General features: G+C 39.6%; 1 protein-coding gene across 2 annotated transcripts in view; it reads left to right on the top strand.

The window, feature by feature from the left end:
• PLCL2 (phospholipase C like 2) overlaps window positions 1-14,683 on the top strand; it is a 103,910-nt gene extending 89,227 nt beyond the window's left edge. For both annotated transcript variants that reach the window (XM_055708496.1, XM_055708499.1), the window contains exons 6-7: window positions 3,968-4,077; window positions 13,407-14,683. In XM_055708496.1, coding sequence (XP_055564471.1) covers window positions 3,968-4,077; window positions 13,407-13,586 — 290 coding nt within the window. In that variant the 3' untranslated portion in view covers window positions 13,587-14,683. The remainder of the gene's footprint in view (window positions 1-3,967; window positions 4,078-13,406) is intronic.
• Window positions 14,684-15,509: the final 826 nt, after the last annotated feature.

The following is a 15,509-nucleotide window of genomic DNA, read 5'->3' as shown; positions in this document are numbered from 1 at the left end:
AGGTTGGACTAGACGATCTCCAGAGGCGCCTTCCAACCTCAGTGATTCTATGTAAATCTTTAATGGAAAGAAATTTTTATAACTGAGCTTTCTGACTCAAGACAACTGTCAGTGATCACTTCGTTATAGTTGAATACATTTGTGCAATGGACTCAAATTAAAACCCAGGAAATCCCATTTGAACAGAATAACATACATCGTATATACTCTTCATGATCACTCAGAAACTTGTGGATGATATCCTTTCTAAGATCTGCCAGTATAAATGGAAAACATAAGTAACTTGCTTTTTTGATCAAACAGGTGGTACATGGAGAAATACATTAGGAGTGATAAATCAAGTTAGTAGTATGGCTGTTATCATCCAAGAACTCTTGGACAGCTCAAAATTACTAATACTATTAGATGTAATTAAATGTTATAAAAGTGATTTCTTTTCTGTATCTTAATGAGAGCAAGAGCTGGATTTTTACTTGAAAGGAGATAGAAGATTCTCTGTATTTATTAGGAAAATTCATTTAACATCCAGTTTTCTTTGCAAGCATGTCTTAAAGGCATGTTTACATGAGTTTATGTGGACATATTTTTTATTTTATTAGTTTAGCTGTAAATTAAAAGCTTTTTCCTCTTTTATCTGTTATCTTTGAACTAGTCAGTTTCATTTTGGAATCTGATGTGTTATTACTTTGCCACTATTAATGTATGAAATAGTTCCAAGGCAAAATGCAAGAAAACCAAGCAGGGACATAGAAGAGGATGATGTATTCATCAAGAGATATGTATTCAACAGTTAAATACTGCGCTGCATTCATACTCTAAAATTAAGTTGTCCGTATACTCTGTAGTGAATGCCATTCATTCCATTCCATTAAGCAGGTGGAGAAACTGAAACTGAGAGGTGAAATAATCCAATTCAATTTATCAGGCAACCTAGTAATAGGAACAGAAATAAAATTCAAATCTACTTGGTTCTATGTTTAGGCTTAGAGTAGGATAGCTTTAGTTTAGCATGATGATGATGAGGAGTTGGCCTATTCAGTACATAAGAGATCATAGAATCACAGAATGGTTTGGGTTGGAAGGGACCTTAAAGATCACCTAGTTCCAGCCCCCCTGCCATGGGCAGGACACCTTCCACCAGACCAGGCTGCTCAAAGCCCCATCCACGCTGGCCTTGAGCACTGCCAGGGATGGGGCATCCACAGCTTCTCTGGGCAACTTGTTCCAGCATCTAGCCACCCTCACAGTAAAGAATTTCTTCCTAATAGCTAATCTAAATCTACCCTCTTTTAGTTTAAAATTGTTACCCCTTGTCCTATCACTGCAGGCCCTACTACGAAGTCTGTCCCCATCTTTCTTATAAGCCCCCTTTAAGTACTGGAAGGCTGCTGTAAGGTCTCCCCGGTGCCTTCTCTTCTCCAGGCTGAACAACCCCAACTCTCTCAGCCTGTCTTCATGGGAGAGAGACTCCAGTCTGCTGATCTTTGTGACCTTCCTCTGAACTTGTTCCATAAGGTCCATGTCCTTCTTACACCGGGGCCCAAGGGCTGAACGCAGCGCTACAGGTGGGGTCTCACAAGAGCGGAGCAGAGGGAGAGATTCACCTCCCTTGACCTGTTGGTCACCCTGCTTTTGATGCAGCCCAGGATTTGTTTTTTCTGGGCTGCAAGTGCACATTGCTGGGTCATGATTGAGTCCACCAACACCCCCGAGTCCTTCTCCTCAGAACTACTCTCAGTCCTTTTTGCATCCAACCTGTATTGATACTGGGGGTTGCACTTGCACGTGCACGTGCACTTGGCCTTGTAGAACTTCATGAGGTTTTCTCGGTGTTGAGGATAGTGGGGTGATTAGTGCTATTTAAGCAGGAGGTGCTTGTTTGTTGAGGGTTTACATGTGTGTGCCTGGTAGGATGACCTGACTTGGTTTCATCTTCTGGAAAGGGGCAGTGGGATTTTGTTGCTAACCGCCAGGTGTGTTTAGCTGGAGTGCAGTGGCTTTGGCAGGACAGAAATGTAGTGTACGAGTGTAAAGAAGGAAGAGACTCACGGCGGAAGGCAGTCAGCGAGCCAGAAAGGAGCTTTTCTGGCTAGCACAATAGATGGTCACCGCTGCCTGCGTTTAGGGTACTCGTGACTTTGGATATGTAAAAGTAATCTGAAATCTGCAAAGCACCAATTTCACATCGATCATGCAGACCCTCGGCGTTATTCTTAATCTCTCTGGCTGGCTTCGGTCCAAGGTTATTATCGATCACTAATGCCCACGGATTTGAAGAGCAGTTCTAAAGATGGAAATGAGGCACAGAACTCCAGAAGTTTAGCAGTGTAGTCTCATAAGTCATGGTACAGATCAGAAAATGTGTATTTTCATGGTGGCTTTAGGAACTTCTGTCATAAATACGGATCTGCGCATAATTTTCCCATGATCCTATTGGGAGTTTATTGTTTTGGATGATGTGGACAGGAAATGGATACTTAGAAACTGATGGATGAAGAAACTTTTAATTCCTCACCTGATTAGAAATCTGTTTTGGGGAAAAATAATATGAGTGGTTTACTTGAGGCTGTACTCTAAAGGCAGAGGCAGAGCTATGAAGCGTTTGAAATAAAAATGATACAATATTTTAATTCAGGGAAAATACTTGTTGTTTATTTTCCTTGTAGTAAAATTGAAAATAGTAAGAAAAGCTGAAAAGGACAATGATGTCTTTCAAATGAATTTATGAACAATTTTTAAAGTGTACAGATACATATTTATGGGAGTAAGGTAAGGAATATACAAATAAAACATTCAGTCATATTTCTTTCTTGTAATGAGGCATGAGTGTGGGGTAGAGAGATTATGAAGAACAGGTAGCATAATGTCCCTAAAAGTCAGTCTACTCTAGGACCGGCAGCCAACAAAAGTTCGTATGCTTATTCCATGATAATTACATGTATATTTTGAAGCACAGATCCTCACTGGGCAAATAGAAGATCTCAATCAACACAGTCAAAATTACAATGTCTACTTAAGGTATAACTTGGTTTTAATTTCATAGGTGTAAGTCAAAACCACTTGCCAGCTTTTGCCCTCAAAATACCCTTTAAATTATTCTGAATGAGATCCTGAGAGCACAATTGAATGTATGACTTCTATAGGAGATTTGCTGTAACCCATGTTGGGTTGATGTGTGTACCTGTGGAAGGACATTTTACTTCCCCTCTAGGAAAGAGACTGTTCAAATTTATTTTTCTGTGACTTGTAACAGCAGCATGGAAAGCAAATTATTGTTCTTATATCTGTGCAGTGTGCTGGGTTAAAACTAAAGTTTTGGTCACCCTTCTCAGTGTTTAGATCAAGCTAATCTGAATTTTGCCAGAAATTTTTGGTCTGGAGTTGGTCGGATACAGGTTTTGTGGACACAGTAGTTCACGCAGGAGTGGTAAAAGGTCTTTGGTGGTTTACTTGGCACTCCTCCTTCACAGTTACGCCTCTTCTTGTCAGGGGTAAGGGGAGAAGGTTATTTTCTGGGCTGGCCCCAGCATATAAGCCATTAGCTGGACAACTGTGATGTAAATTCAGTGCATAAAAGAGCAAGGAACAAAACAAATTTGTTGGGATAGACTATTTCGTGAAATTACTGTTTCCCTCCTATAGCAACTCACAAAAAGGTTTTTACATATGGTGCAACAAATACAGGTGTGCTTAAAGAAAATTTTTATATAGTAAATATTTGCTTGGCTCCATCTTTGTGTGGCAGTGACCCAAGAAGAACCTCAGTGTGCATTTTGGCTTAGAGAGATTTTATATATTGGCATGTTGTATAATGTCACACATTATTAGATCAGATACATTTGTGCTTGAAGAATAAAATTTCTTCAGACTATTTCACTGGCCTTTTTCCTTATTAGATTCAAATCACTATTTCTGTGATCACAAAAATGCATTAAAATAGATTCTATATTCCTCTTATTCTCCACAGCGATGGAGTTTCATGAAAACCTGCACAATATAGGAGCAAGAGAAGGCTTAAAAGAAAGAAAACTGCAAAAATCAGTAGAAAGTTTTACGTGGAACATTACAATTTTAAAGGTAATTTGCCTTCCTTTGTTGGTTAGTTACTGTATTTTTCCATTCATAACTGACATTCTAATATTGTTACTTTTCATTATTCTGTGTCACAGTGCAACTGGATTTATTCACTTCTGTAACCATATTCAGTTTAATTTATATAACTTGAAAACACAGCAGGCTTTCAATGTGAATTTTTCTTCTTTTCTTTTGTTGGGGGGGTTGTTTAATTTAGTTTGTCTGACATTTTCTTCTTGAAACCTTCTAACGTTAACAGGATCTGCTGTAATCTTGAATACAGGGTTGAAATAATGACTATTGATTCTGTGAAGCAACTGGGGCTGCGAGGATGCTATGCCACTGTTTAAACCCTGATTTGAAAGGGAGTAAGAGTGTTAAGGTTAATGCAGTTATTGAAAAACAAAAGGGAAGCTATTGCTACCGCAGTCAATGATGAATGGTACATACAAATTATGTTATTAATCCAGATTGAAGTTGCATGTTTGTGAGCTGGAGATTTTCTTTGCATTTTGTCAAGTGCATTTGCTTATGTTTTGACACAACAGTAAGTGGTGAAGCATGAAAAAGCTTTTAGCATGTCGTGGTTTAACCCCAGCCAGCGACTAAGCAACATGCAGCTGCTCACTCACTCCCCCCGTAGCGGGATGGGGGAGAGGGTCGGAAGAGTAAAAGTGAGAAAACTCCTGCATTGGGTTAGAGGCAGTTTAATTGGTAAAGCAGAAGCCGTGCACGCAAGCAAAGCAATACAAGGAACTCATTCACCACTGTCCATGGGCAGGCGGGTGTCCAGCCAATCCCCAGGAAAGCCGAGCGCCATCATGCGCAGCGGTTACTTGGGAAGCCAAACGCCATAATGCCAAATGTCCCCCCTTCCTCCTTCTTCCCCCAGTTTATGTACTCAGCGTGATGCCATATGGTACGGAATATCCCTTTGGCTGGTTCGGGTCAGCTGCCCTGGCTGTGTCCCCTCCCCATTTCCCGTGTCCCTCCAGCCCTCTCGCTGGCAGGGCCCAGGGAACTGAAAAGTCCTTGATTTGGTATAAACATCCCCCAGCAACAACCAAACCCATCCGTGTGCTGTCGGCGCTGCTCTCACACCAGCGCCAAAACACAGCCCTGCACCAGCTACTGGGAAGAAAACTCTTATCCCAGCTGAAACAGGGACACAGCGAGAGACCCTCAGGAAACGAGAATGTAGAACACTTCAAGTTTCTTGCTGATGGTTTTTCATCTCAGCAAAGTATATAAAAATTTATAGAGAGCAAAACTGCCTCCCTTAATTTATTCCCTTGATACTGTCTTTCTAGCCCAAATTATTCAAGTTTTCTGTTTACATCCACTAATGAGTTCTTCTCTCCCACTCAAATATTTCATCAATACATTAAACTATAAAGTCTGTTTTAATTATAAAGAAAATTATTTTCTCCCGCATATTTTTTTTTGGTTTTAGTTCTTACTGAAAACACAATTCCCTGTCACCTCTTCTTACAGTGAACTACTACAGAAAAGCAGCAATACACATGTATTTCTCCTGCTTTCCGTGCTGCTTTCAGCTGTTGAGCTTTTCATGGTGTTGCTTGGTGCTCCAGTCCCCCTTGTGTTACACTGCACAAATCCCGTGCAGGGGCAAATCAAAACCAGGTGAAATTTACTACAGTGTGTACAGTTGATCCGTTCTAAAAAATATGCATTCAGGTTCTGCTTATAGGTAAAAGGACCAGATGGACTAAAAATGGACTAAAAAAAACCCAAACACTTTTCCTTTATTAGAGCGGAGTTTCTTGAAGACAGCGTATGGGGATGTGTCAAGTACCATTCCTGTGCTGCTTGAAGGATAGGAGGGGAGTCAGTTCAGCGGGTCTGGGCGAATGTCAAAGAAATAAATTCTTATCTCTTCTTTGCTTTTCTGTCAAAGGTTCCAGACATCAGCTTGGATAGGCAAATCTATTTTAATGCTGCCTGAAACAGCAGTACCTTTGCTGCATCTCTGCTTTCCATTCGGAGCATAATGGTTAGGGGGGGGAGAGGTTTGCAGTTGATAAGCGACTGAAATGTGAAGTCGTGATTTCTGTGTAATCAGAGAACCCACGTGGAAGATGTGGCTCTTCAGAACGCTGAATGGCTTTTGTGCATATCCTTAGGATTAACGTAATTATGAAGTTAGAATGCCTTCCTTTTGAAGAGATTACTGAGAAAATATCTTCAACATTGACTTGGATTTTTTTTCTACGTGCAGATTAAGGTCCTTTCTATAGGAGGTACAATTTGTCACATAGTTAAACACCTCACCAATCTTTTTGATAAAGTATTAACCAGTCTGTTGTCAAAACTTTGTCAGGAGGTATTAAAGAAAATGCTGGTAGGTTGTTACATCTTAAAAGTTATTTACAAGTATTACAGTTCACATAGGCATCCATCAAGTGCATTTAGATGTGCAGAAAGTTAGAGGTTGTCATTTATTTGAAGTAACGCATTGAGGTTTTTCACTCCAAACTCTTAATTATAGGCTATAACCACAGCTTCTCTTGCATTACACAGTTAAATAGAAAAAGTTTATCAGTTTCTAAGACACTGCTCTTCCTGTCTGAAGAAAAAGACTTGCAATCATAATTTTCTAATCCTATGTTTTTCAATTTCTGTTTTTCCAGTTCTCTAAAAACCATGGGAGGACAGGAAGTGAAGGCCTACATTTTTTAGAGTAAAAAACGATCAGGAGAGTGACAGTCTGAGCCGCTTTCTTTTTTATTTTTTTTTCCTGTTGAATTCCCTGCCTGTGCCAAAACAACTTCCCTCTTGAACAGCAGAAAAATAAACCCCTGTCTATTCAGTGGCTCCAAATTTTGTTGTTCAACAAGCAATATGGTTGAGCGACAAACACACCAAAAGCAGTGCCATGCATAGATGGATTAAACTTTCTATTCTTGTAATTAAGAACAGTAATTTACATGGTCTCTTGGCTATGATTCAGGAATTGCTGTGTGTGGCTCTGAACAGCATTACTAAATAAATCTGCATGAGCACCATCCTCAGCTCCCTCACAGAGGGATCACAGAATGCTCATATGGTGTGGCTGATGTATTTTCCAAACCAATTAAGCTGCATTTTACCCTCAAGGTACATATTGGTTTGGGTTTTTTTTTTCAATTGGGACATTTTGACTGTAGTTGATGCAATGGAAAGTTTGATAAAATAAAAAAATTGACAGCTTAATTCTAGGGGAACTTGTTTAGGACATCTGACATAGCTATTCAATATCTATATGAGAGTGTGTGGGCACACACGTTACAGTTACTATTTTAGAGGATTTTATTTTTCCTAACTTGAAGCCATGAGGCCAAATTTATTATTGGTATAGTATGTTTGAATTCAACTGAAATACCTCTAATTTGTGTATGTATATACGCACATGTTCCCATTATTATGCACCCCATATGTGCACATACAGATGTTTGTTTAACTTCAGAACATCACTTAGAGTAAATTTAGTCTGCTTTAGTGAACTGTGTTGCCTCTCAGAGAGATGTAGAGGTTGTACAGTGTTAAATATTCCTTTCTTTCAAATAGAGGGAGTTTGCGAGATCATTTGCTAGTAATTTATTTATTGTTATTACTCAGACTGATAGCGCTCATATTTTCTAAACTTACATAATCACATTTTCTGTCAGGAAGAGTACACAGTGGAATAAAGAAAATTGCTCTAAAGTGCTGTTGCAGCAAACTCCTACAAACAATCTAATGTAGCAATTTACAGACTTCTCTGACATAGCAAAACTTTGGAAAAAAACCTTTGTAGGCTCAGAATTTGAGCTGCTCATAGAAAGAGCATAATGGCATCTTTAAATTAGTCTTTGCAACAAAGAGCTGTCCTAAACATATAGGGAGGAGAGTTAAATGGGAAGTACTCTGATTCAAAGTGGGGCTCCTAACTCCAGAATTTGTTAGATGATGCTTGTCGGCTGTGAGTTTTTAGACATGTCACATTAGACATCACAAATTACTTTCTCTTGAAAGCAAGCCCAAGGCATGTAGTTCGTGGCGTCTGTTACCTCTGTAATGCCATTGGTTCTGCACCTACATTATTTTTATAAATGTATTTATAAATGGACTATTCAAGGTACTTAGAGGGGTGCAGCTGCTAGCTGCTGCCTAGTCCTGTAGGTACTCAGAAAACCTCCCACGTTGCAGTTCAATTTAAATATCTAAAACTACTAGTCTCTTGGTGTTGCTGGACTGGTGGGATTTTGGCTCCTAATTAAACCTATATTTAGAAGTTAGGAAGTTAAGTCCTTTTTGTCCTGATTCTGTAAAAGCTCCTGGAGCACACCAGCTGCGCATGGAGCACTGCAGTATATCCCACTGTCCCTAGCAGCCACTGCTCAGAGAAACAGTTTGAGAAAGGGGTACTGGCTTATTTTTTCTGATGCGAGCTTTGTGTCCCAGAAACTGAGCTAAAGCCCAGTAATTACTGTTGCAGTTTCTTGGGATTTGTGGGGGGAAAGGGTGCTTTTGCAGTTATTTCAAATGTCATCTCTACGGTTTTAATTTAATGCTCATGCACTCACTGAAGAACCCGATAACCAAAAATCATGAGTAAATACATACCAGATTATACAGGTAGCTGTGCTGAGACACAGTGTAGTTTACGCTATATCCTATTGTCTCTGAAATGATATAATTTCATGGGTATGAGAACTGATAGGAAGCATTTTGATTTTGTTTTTAATTACCTTTCAGGAGCTATGATGTAAAAAACACTGCCTCTTAGCCAAAAGCTTCAAAACAAACTGAAGATGTTTAATGTTGATTTAAAAAAAACAACAACCAAAACAGAGTAGTTGATGCAGGCATATTGGGACAGAGAGGTGTGAAGGATACTGAATTGGGCTTCCACATTAATTCACTTCCTTTGTTATTGTTTATTAAAAGCTTAGGAATGAATATCAGTGTTGTTCTTTGATGTTTCTTAAGGTCTTTTTCATGTCTGCCTGCAGAACAGCTTGGTGCTTCATTCTTTTTCTGAAGCTTGTAGACATCAATATGTGAAATAGGTATTTAAGTTACATAGTGCTCGGCGCTGTTTGTGATTTTTAACCGCAGGGAACAGAAGGGAGCAGCGTTTGCTGCCTGCTGCTGTGAGGACAGTGCTTTCTCGGTGCTCTGCACTTGGGATGTGCAAGACCTGTATCAGTCCTGTTCCCAGATGGGAATTACCACAAAGTGCTGGGAGTATATTTGAATTTTATGGTGTGTTTGCCAGACAACACTAAGGACTAAATTAATTTACATTTTGACTTATCTGAGGTGAAAGCCTGACATAGCAAGAAACGTTTGGGTGTGGTTGTGCAGCTGCTCCAGATTCCAGCATTGAGTTGTCTTCACGAAGCAGCTTTGTTTCTTTGAATGGAGGGTTTTTTTTTTTAAACTTCCTGATGATAAATCTGATTGACTAAGGTTTGAGCTGTTGATAGGTTTCTTTTATCATTTTATCATAGGGCATTTTATCAGAGCGAGTAGCCTACAACCATTTGGGCCTGGTAAGAAGGTGAAAAGGCACCGAAGTAGTCCGTAGATCTGAGAGATTCCTGTGTTCCAGCTTGTAGTCAATGACTGTATTATTAACTGACTTTCAAAATCAATGGCACCTACTGTGAAAATCAGTATCTCAGGCAGCTACAGAATGCGTAGACTATAAAGAATTGAAACTTAATCTTGAGAACCCTTGGGCAAGAGACACTTGATATACAGCTAGAAGGAAGGTCTTTGCATTCTTTTGATTAAGTGCGTGGGGGCAACTTTTTCAGATCTGGATGACTTTTTAACTTTTCTGCCTTTTAGATGCATTGTATTACTGTTCAGCAGTGTTCACTGTGACTACAACTTGAATTTTTAAGATTCACGCTGCTTTTTTTCCCGCAGCATATGGCTTCACGATGGCACATCAACAGAGCTAGGTACCTTACATCAGTTGCACAGACATCTCTCACTTGAGCTTGTGCTGCATTTGGTAGTAGTGGTTGGCTCTTCTTTTATCTTTGGATGAAGGCATGCCAGCAGATAATGACAATGCAGTTGGTTGCACAGACATTTTTCTGAGTTCAGTGGCATTCAGAGATCGATTGCTTCATTCTAAGGGTTAGAGAGTCGTGTACACAGATTGATTTTTCTGTTTCACCCTGGTCTAAACTTGATCCCACTTGGCCAAATCTGTTTAGTCTGAACCCACTCTTGTCTGCAATAATCCAGCCCCTTATCCCAGATCCTCTCTTGTCTACAAAGTTCATCTTCCCTGATTAGTGTTGTCCAGACACTTCCAGTTATCTGCTGAAAATCCAGACATTCCCGCTAACCCCTGGCTTCCTCTTTTCCCTCTCTCTCTCGTTCAGTATTCTGTTCCCACCCTGCGACTAATTTTCTCTTCTGGCAGTTCTTGTCATTGCTTTCCAGGTCATACCGTCCCCACTTTGCCTCCTCTAGAGGTCCTTCCCAATGAGTGGTAATTTTAGTTTTCTCATCACCTTATCGGACTTCATTGTATTCTGCAGTCTTTTTCTGCTCTGCATTTTTTGTTTGTTTTTCTCTCTCACCAGCTTTTAGTCTCATTACCAAGCTCTCTCACTCCTTGTTAGTCCTTCTACTTGTCTGTCATTTTCAGGCTTCTTTCAAAATGGCGGGGTTTGTCAACCTGTTTTCTTTCTGTATTGTAATCCCAAATGTTGCCTCAGTCTTTTCTCTTTCTCCACTGACCCTGTGTGATCCAAATTCAGCCTTGTCGCGGTGTGTTTGGTTTTCATTATTTCACAATCTCCTCTTTCAGTAGGACCTAGTCTCTACTTTGTCCAGCAGTCCACTACAGTCCAACTTCCCTTTCTGCAGCCCTAGACTGATAGCCAGGTCGGTCCCAGAGATCACTCTTGCCCCTTCATCTTGTCCATCTGCCTCCTCACCGGAGTCCCTGTCCCAGGATCTTCTTCCCGCTCTCCAGTCAGCCTTTTGGACTGCCTGCGTTGGCAACCGAATGTTGGTGGCAAGAGAACTTGGAGAAGCCATGCAAGAAAACCCCAACTTTTTCCTCTAATGCATATTCATTATTGTGTGGGAATGGAACATGCATTGTCTTACCACATTGCTGGAGCTGTCAAGAGATGAAGAATGATTGAGAATGAAAGCCTGAGTGATTGTACTAACCACGTTCAAAATCTGATTTTTGTTTATTAAAAGCTCGTAACTTGGAACCACTACTCTGGGTCCCTGAAGTCATTTGAATTACAAGTCCCTACCTCAAGTGGGAGTGTGGAGGGAAGGATGGAAGATTGTTAAAAAATTCTGACAGCATTTTTCTGTCTGTTCACAGAACTCAATGAACCATATGGATGAGATTAAAGAATAATATTGAACTGTAATAATAATAAAATCTGCCAATGGCAGAAATCCTGCGTAGAAAGTGTCAGCTCAAGTAGTTAGTTTGGCAAGCATATAGGCAACTGAAAGCAAATTTTTTTTAGATGAGAAGTTTTGGGCAACCTTATTAATAGACTGTTGCTAGCAGCTCTGCCTATAATAAACAAATCGATTAAAATTCCAGAACTATATTCTACTAATCCATGTAAAGTGGAACTTGGGCTAGCAACAGATGCACTCCAGATATGACTCATTTAGTCTGCTGGAGTGTTTTAAATTAGCTTTTAGTTGTTTGTCAGTTTGGAAAAAAGTATGTGATTTAGAAAAAAAAAAAAAAAAAAAAAGCCCTGGTTTTCTTTAGAAGAAAGTATTACCAAAGCTTGTGCTGCCATTGGTGAATTTCTGGATTTTTCTCCTGTCTTGTAATCAGAAAAAAACCCCGCTTTGGCAGTCGTAATCTTGGACAAGGGGAGGGTGGGCACTATTTCTTTGAAGAAAGCAATATTTGTTTTCTATTTTTGTGCCTCAATTGCGTGGTTTATTACTTCATAGGATAGTAATTATGTTCTGAGTTGCTAAAGAAGTAAAGCTGAAGTATCACACCGAGTGCACACGTGGTTTTGTCTGACTGCTGTTCTACCTCTCCTTTATTTTTTAAATCAAAAAAAGTTGGATTTCAGCCTTATCTGGCAGAGGAGGAGAGTCAACATATCTGTTCTGTCTCCAGAAGAGATGTAAGCATCTCTTGAAGAGAAGCATCTGTCAGGAGCCAGAATCTACCCAGGACAGACAGGAGTACTCCAATTGCAGGAGAAGTTGCAGTCGGTTGTTCATAACCTTGTTAGACGTTACAGGAACTGACAGTCTCAAGGCACTACAGTACCTGGGGGTTTTTGTGTGTTTGTGTGTGTGTTTCATGAAATGAAAAAATAAACTTTATTTATTCTTTCATTTCAGTTGGAAATGACACTGTTTAAGATCTGCTACTTCTGAAGCTTTTACCTGCTTTCCTGTGAGCTGTGGGGCTGTTCTCTTTCAGGAGTGCACACACAGTGCGATCACTTTGGCCCTTACAGATTTCCTGCGTGTGTTTGCGAGCTTTTCTGCGCTCACCGTGTGCTACGGCACTGCTCGTTCCCTGCGTACGGGCAGGCAGGCAGGGGATGGCTGCGGGCAAGGCAGTCTGTAATCTGCTCATGACAGCTGTTGCTGTTCGAGGGCTTTAATCAATACAAAGAGATGGAGTAGCTAATACTGCAGGACAGAGCCAAGTCACCTGTCTGGGACAGTTTCTCTAACACCTTTACCGAAAACTTAATTACTCTGAAGTGTAAAAGTGCAAGTGAAGAGGGGTAGCAATAGCACTGAACTGCAAACAAGCCTGTGAAGTCTTTGTCATCACTGTCCTTTTTATGTGTTGCTTGCCAACCTGTATTTTTGTATTTCATGCTTTGATAAACATTGATCCTTTACCATGCTGCTGTTGAATGAATCACATTGCTAGGGAAAAAAATTTCTAAGAACCAAAAACCCCAAATGGTTTAATAGCTCCCTGAAGTATTAAAATCAGCCTTCACAGTTTTCTTTATGCAGAAACATGTATAGTCCCCATGGATTAAAATTACAGCACAGATTACTTTCCTGAAAACTGTTAGGTAGAGATGATCCCAACCCCTTTATTTATGCAGTGGGTTGGCTCCAGAGAAAGCAAAGAGCTTGATTCTTACTAGCATCAAATAATCCAATCTTGAGGGTTTTTTTGGCTTCTTAGGGAGAGGTGTTGGGGGTTGGGGTTTTTTTTGCGTTTTTTTTTTGAGCGGGGCAACTCTACCATTAATGTGAAACAAACAGAACGGGGGTGGGAGGGTGGGGGGGTGTGAAGAAAATCCTAGCATCAGTTGTGTATTCTAACTACATTTTTCTTCTTACAGGGACAAGCTGATCTTCTCAAATATGCTAAAAATGAAGCACTGGAGAATCTGAAACAAATCCATTACGCCACTCTTTCGTGTGGACTCAATAAACCAGGCACTGAAAATGCAGAAATCTCAAAGCCCCGTCGAAGTCTGGAGGTCATACCTGAAAAAGCAGGTGATGAAAATGGAGAATGAGAGAACGCTGTTCTCGTAATTATGGAGTTTATAACTCTGTGACCAATCGTAGCTGCGTAGGACATTTGCTTTGCACTTACTGTTGGAAAATATTTGGAATTTTTAAAGCACAACTGGAGAAGCTAATTACAATCTATTGAAACTGTGAATGTATGTAGCAGCTCTGCTTGTGAAGGCAATGATATTGTGTAACATGGAAATTACATTATTGGCCACAGTATAGTATATATGTAAAAGATACTGTAATTCAGTAATAGCGTGCTGAAAAGTTCATTATAGTGCCATAGGGAAATGGCTGTTTTTGAAATGAGCTATAACTAGACGGAAATCAGTGGACAAAATTTGACAAGATGCCTTGATTTTCAAGTAATTGGATGCACAGGTCCTTTATTTCTTTGCACAATTTGTGAATTGTGCTAGTGAAGTGAATTACTTTTTTGAAAATCAGGTCCAAAAAGGTAGAATCCATATGTTTCACACTATATGTAATTCAGCCGCTCGGATAGTTGGGTTTGACGTGGTATTGATTTTATTGTTGAGCCATAAATTAAGATGAGAATGTAATCAGACAGTGATCGCTGACTTCAGTGCACTATAGGAGAGCCATTATGTAAAAGGAAAATGTGCAATCAATCTGATAGCCTATGTCGGAAGAAGATACGTACCTATTTTGCCTAAGATCTTCTGCAAATGTGTGTAGATAATGTGACCAAACTGCAAGCAAAATGTTGTAAATAGTTTTTCATTTTGTGAAGTGAAGTGCTCATATAAAGAAGTTTTATGAGATTGCTCCCAGACAAGTAAAGCTTTTAACTAAATTTTAACTTTTTTATTTTTCAAGTATTTTCTTCCTCACAGAATAGGTGGTATGTCAATAACCAGGTTTGTCAAAAAAAAAAAAAAAAAAAAAAAAAAAAAGAGATGTTCTGGTTCTGTTTTGTTTTTTTGACAACATTAGGTAAAGGTATTGTAGCTGATATGCCCATTGTAAAATGACTATACCAACCTAGAGTGTCCTCCTACTGTTTCTGATTTAACAATAAAATGGACTATATAATTACAGAAGCTAATAAATTGGAAGAAAACCAAGCAAAATCCTACAGAGATCAAAATACAGTTTTTGTTCAGTTGCGGGGGAAAAGGGGAAGATGGTGATGTCTGTTGAAAAGTATTGTTTTAATTAGAGGTCTTCCAAGACATGCGTTCGACACTTGATTTTTATTTGTTTCACCAATTCAGGGTCCAGTTTCTGCGTTCAGATTGTAACAACCATCTATGTGTATATAACACCCTGTAGAAGTCAATGGAGCTCTGACCCAGAACATCAGCATACTTGCACTTAATCTGAATTATTAGGGCCTTAACTTTGTAATGACTAGGAAATTAATTTAAAGAGGGGGAAAAAGATGAAAACTATTTGCATAGTAAATGTCATATATTGAGCCTGCACTTTTAAATGTCAAACTGCTTGGGTTAGGAGCAGTTTTAGAAGGTGCTAAGCTCTTTCAGTGTCTAGTGACAGATTGTATGCCTCAATATTACAATCTTGCCAGGAGCCAGTTCTGTTCTGTGTTGCACAAAATGAAACATTTAACCTGTGGTAAACACATGCAAGCGTTGTTTTTTGGACGGTCCTTCTCGGTGTTGCCAGCTGGAAGTCTTGCGATTGCACCTGGAGTTGATAGGAAGCAGTGTGAAGTTCACTGTTGCTAACTATATTCTTGAGCCATATGAAATTAGTCTTCCAGGGCCAAATCTATCAGATCTAAATCTGATTTATCTACAGCAAAATAACTGTGTTACATTAAGAATCAGCTGGGCCGTACATACACAAGGTCACTTCCACTTTATCGGAAAACCCCAAAAGTCAGCTGTTGGAACTTTAGTTCTTTTAGTCCTAATTGAAAGATGTAGACTGTGGAA

Source organism: Falco cherrug, chromosome 4 (genome assembly GCF_023634085.1).
Source record: "Falco cherrug isolate bFalChe1 chromosome 4, bFalChe1.pri, whole genome shotgun sequence".
Classification (NCBI taxonomy): Eukaryota; Metazoa; Chordata; class Aves; order Falconiformes; family Falconidae; genus Falco; species Falco cherrug.
This window is presented reverse-complemented; position numbering and strand designations above follow the sequence as displayed.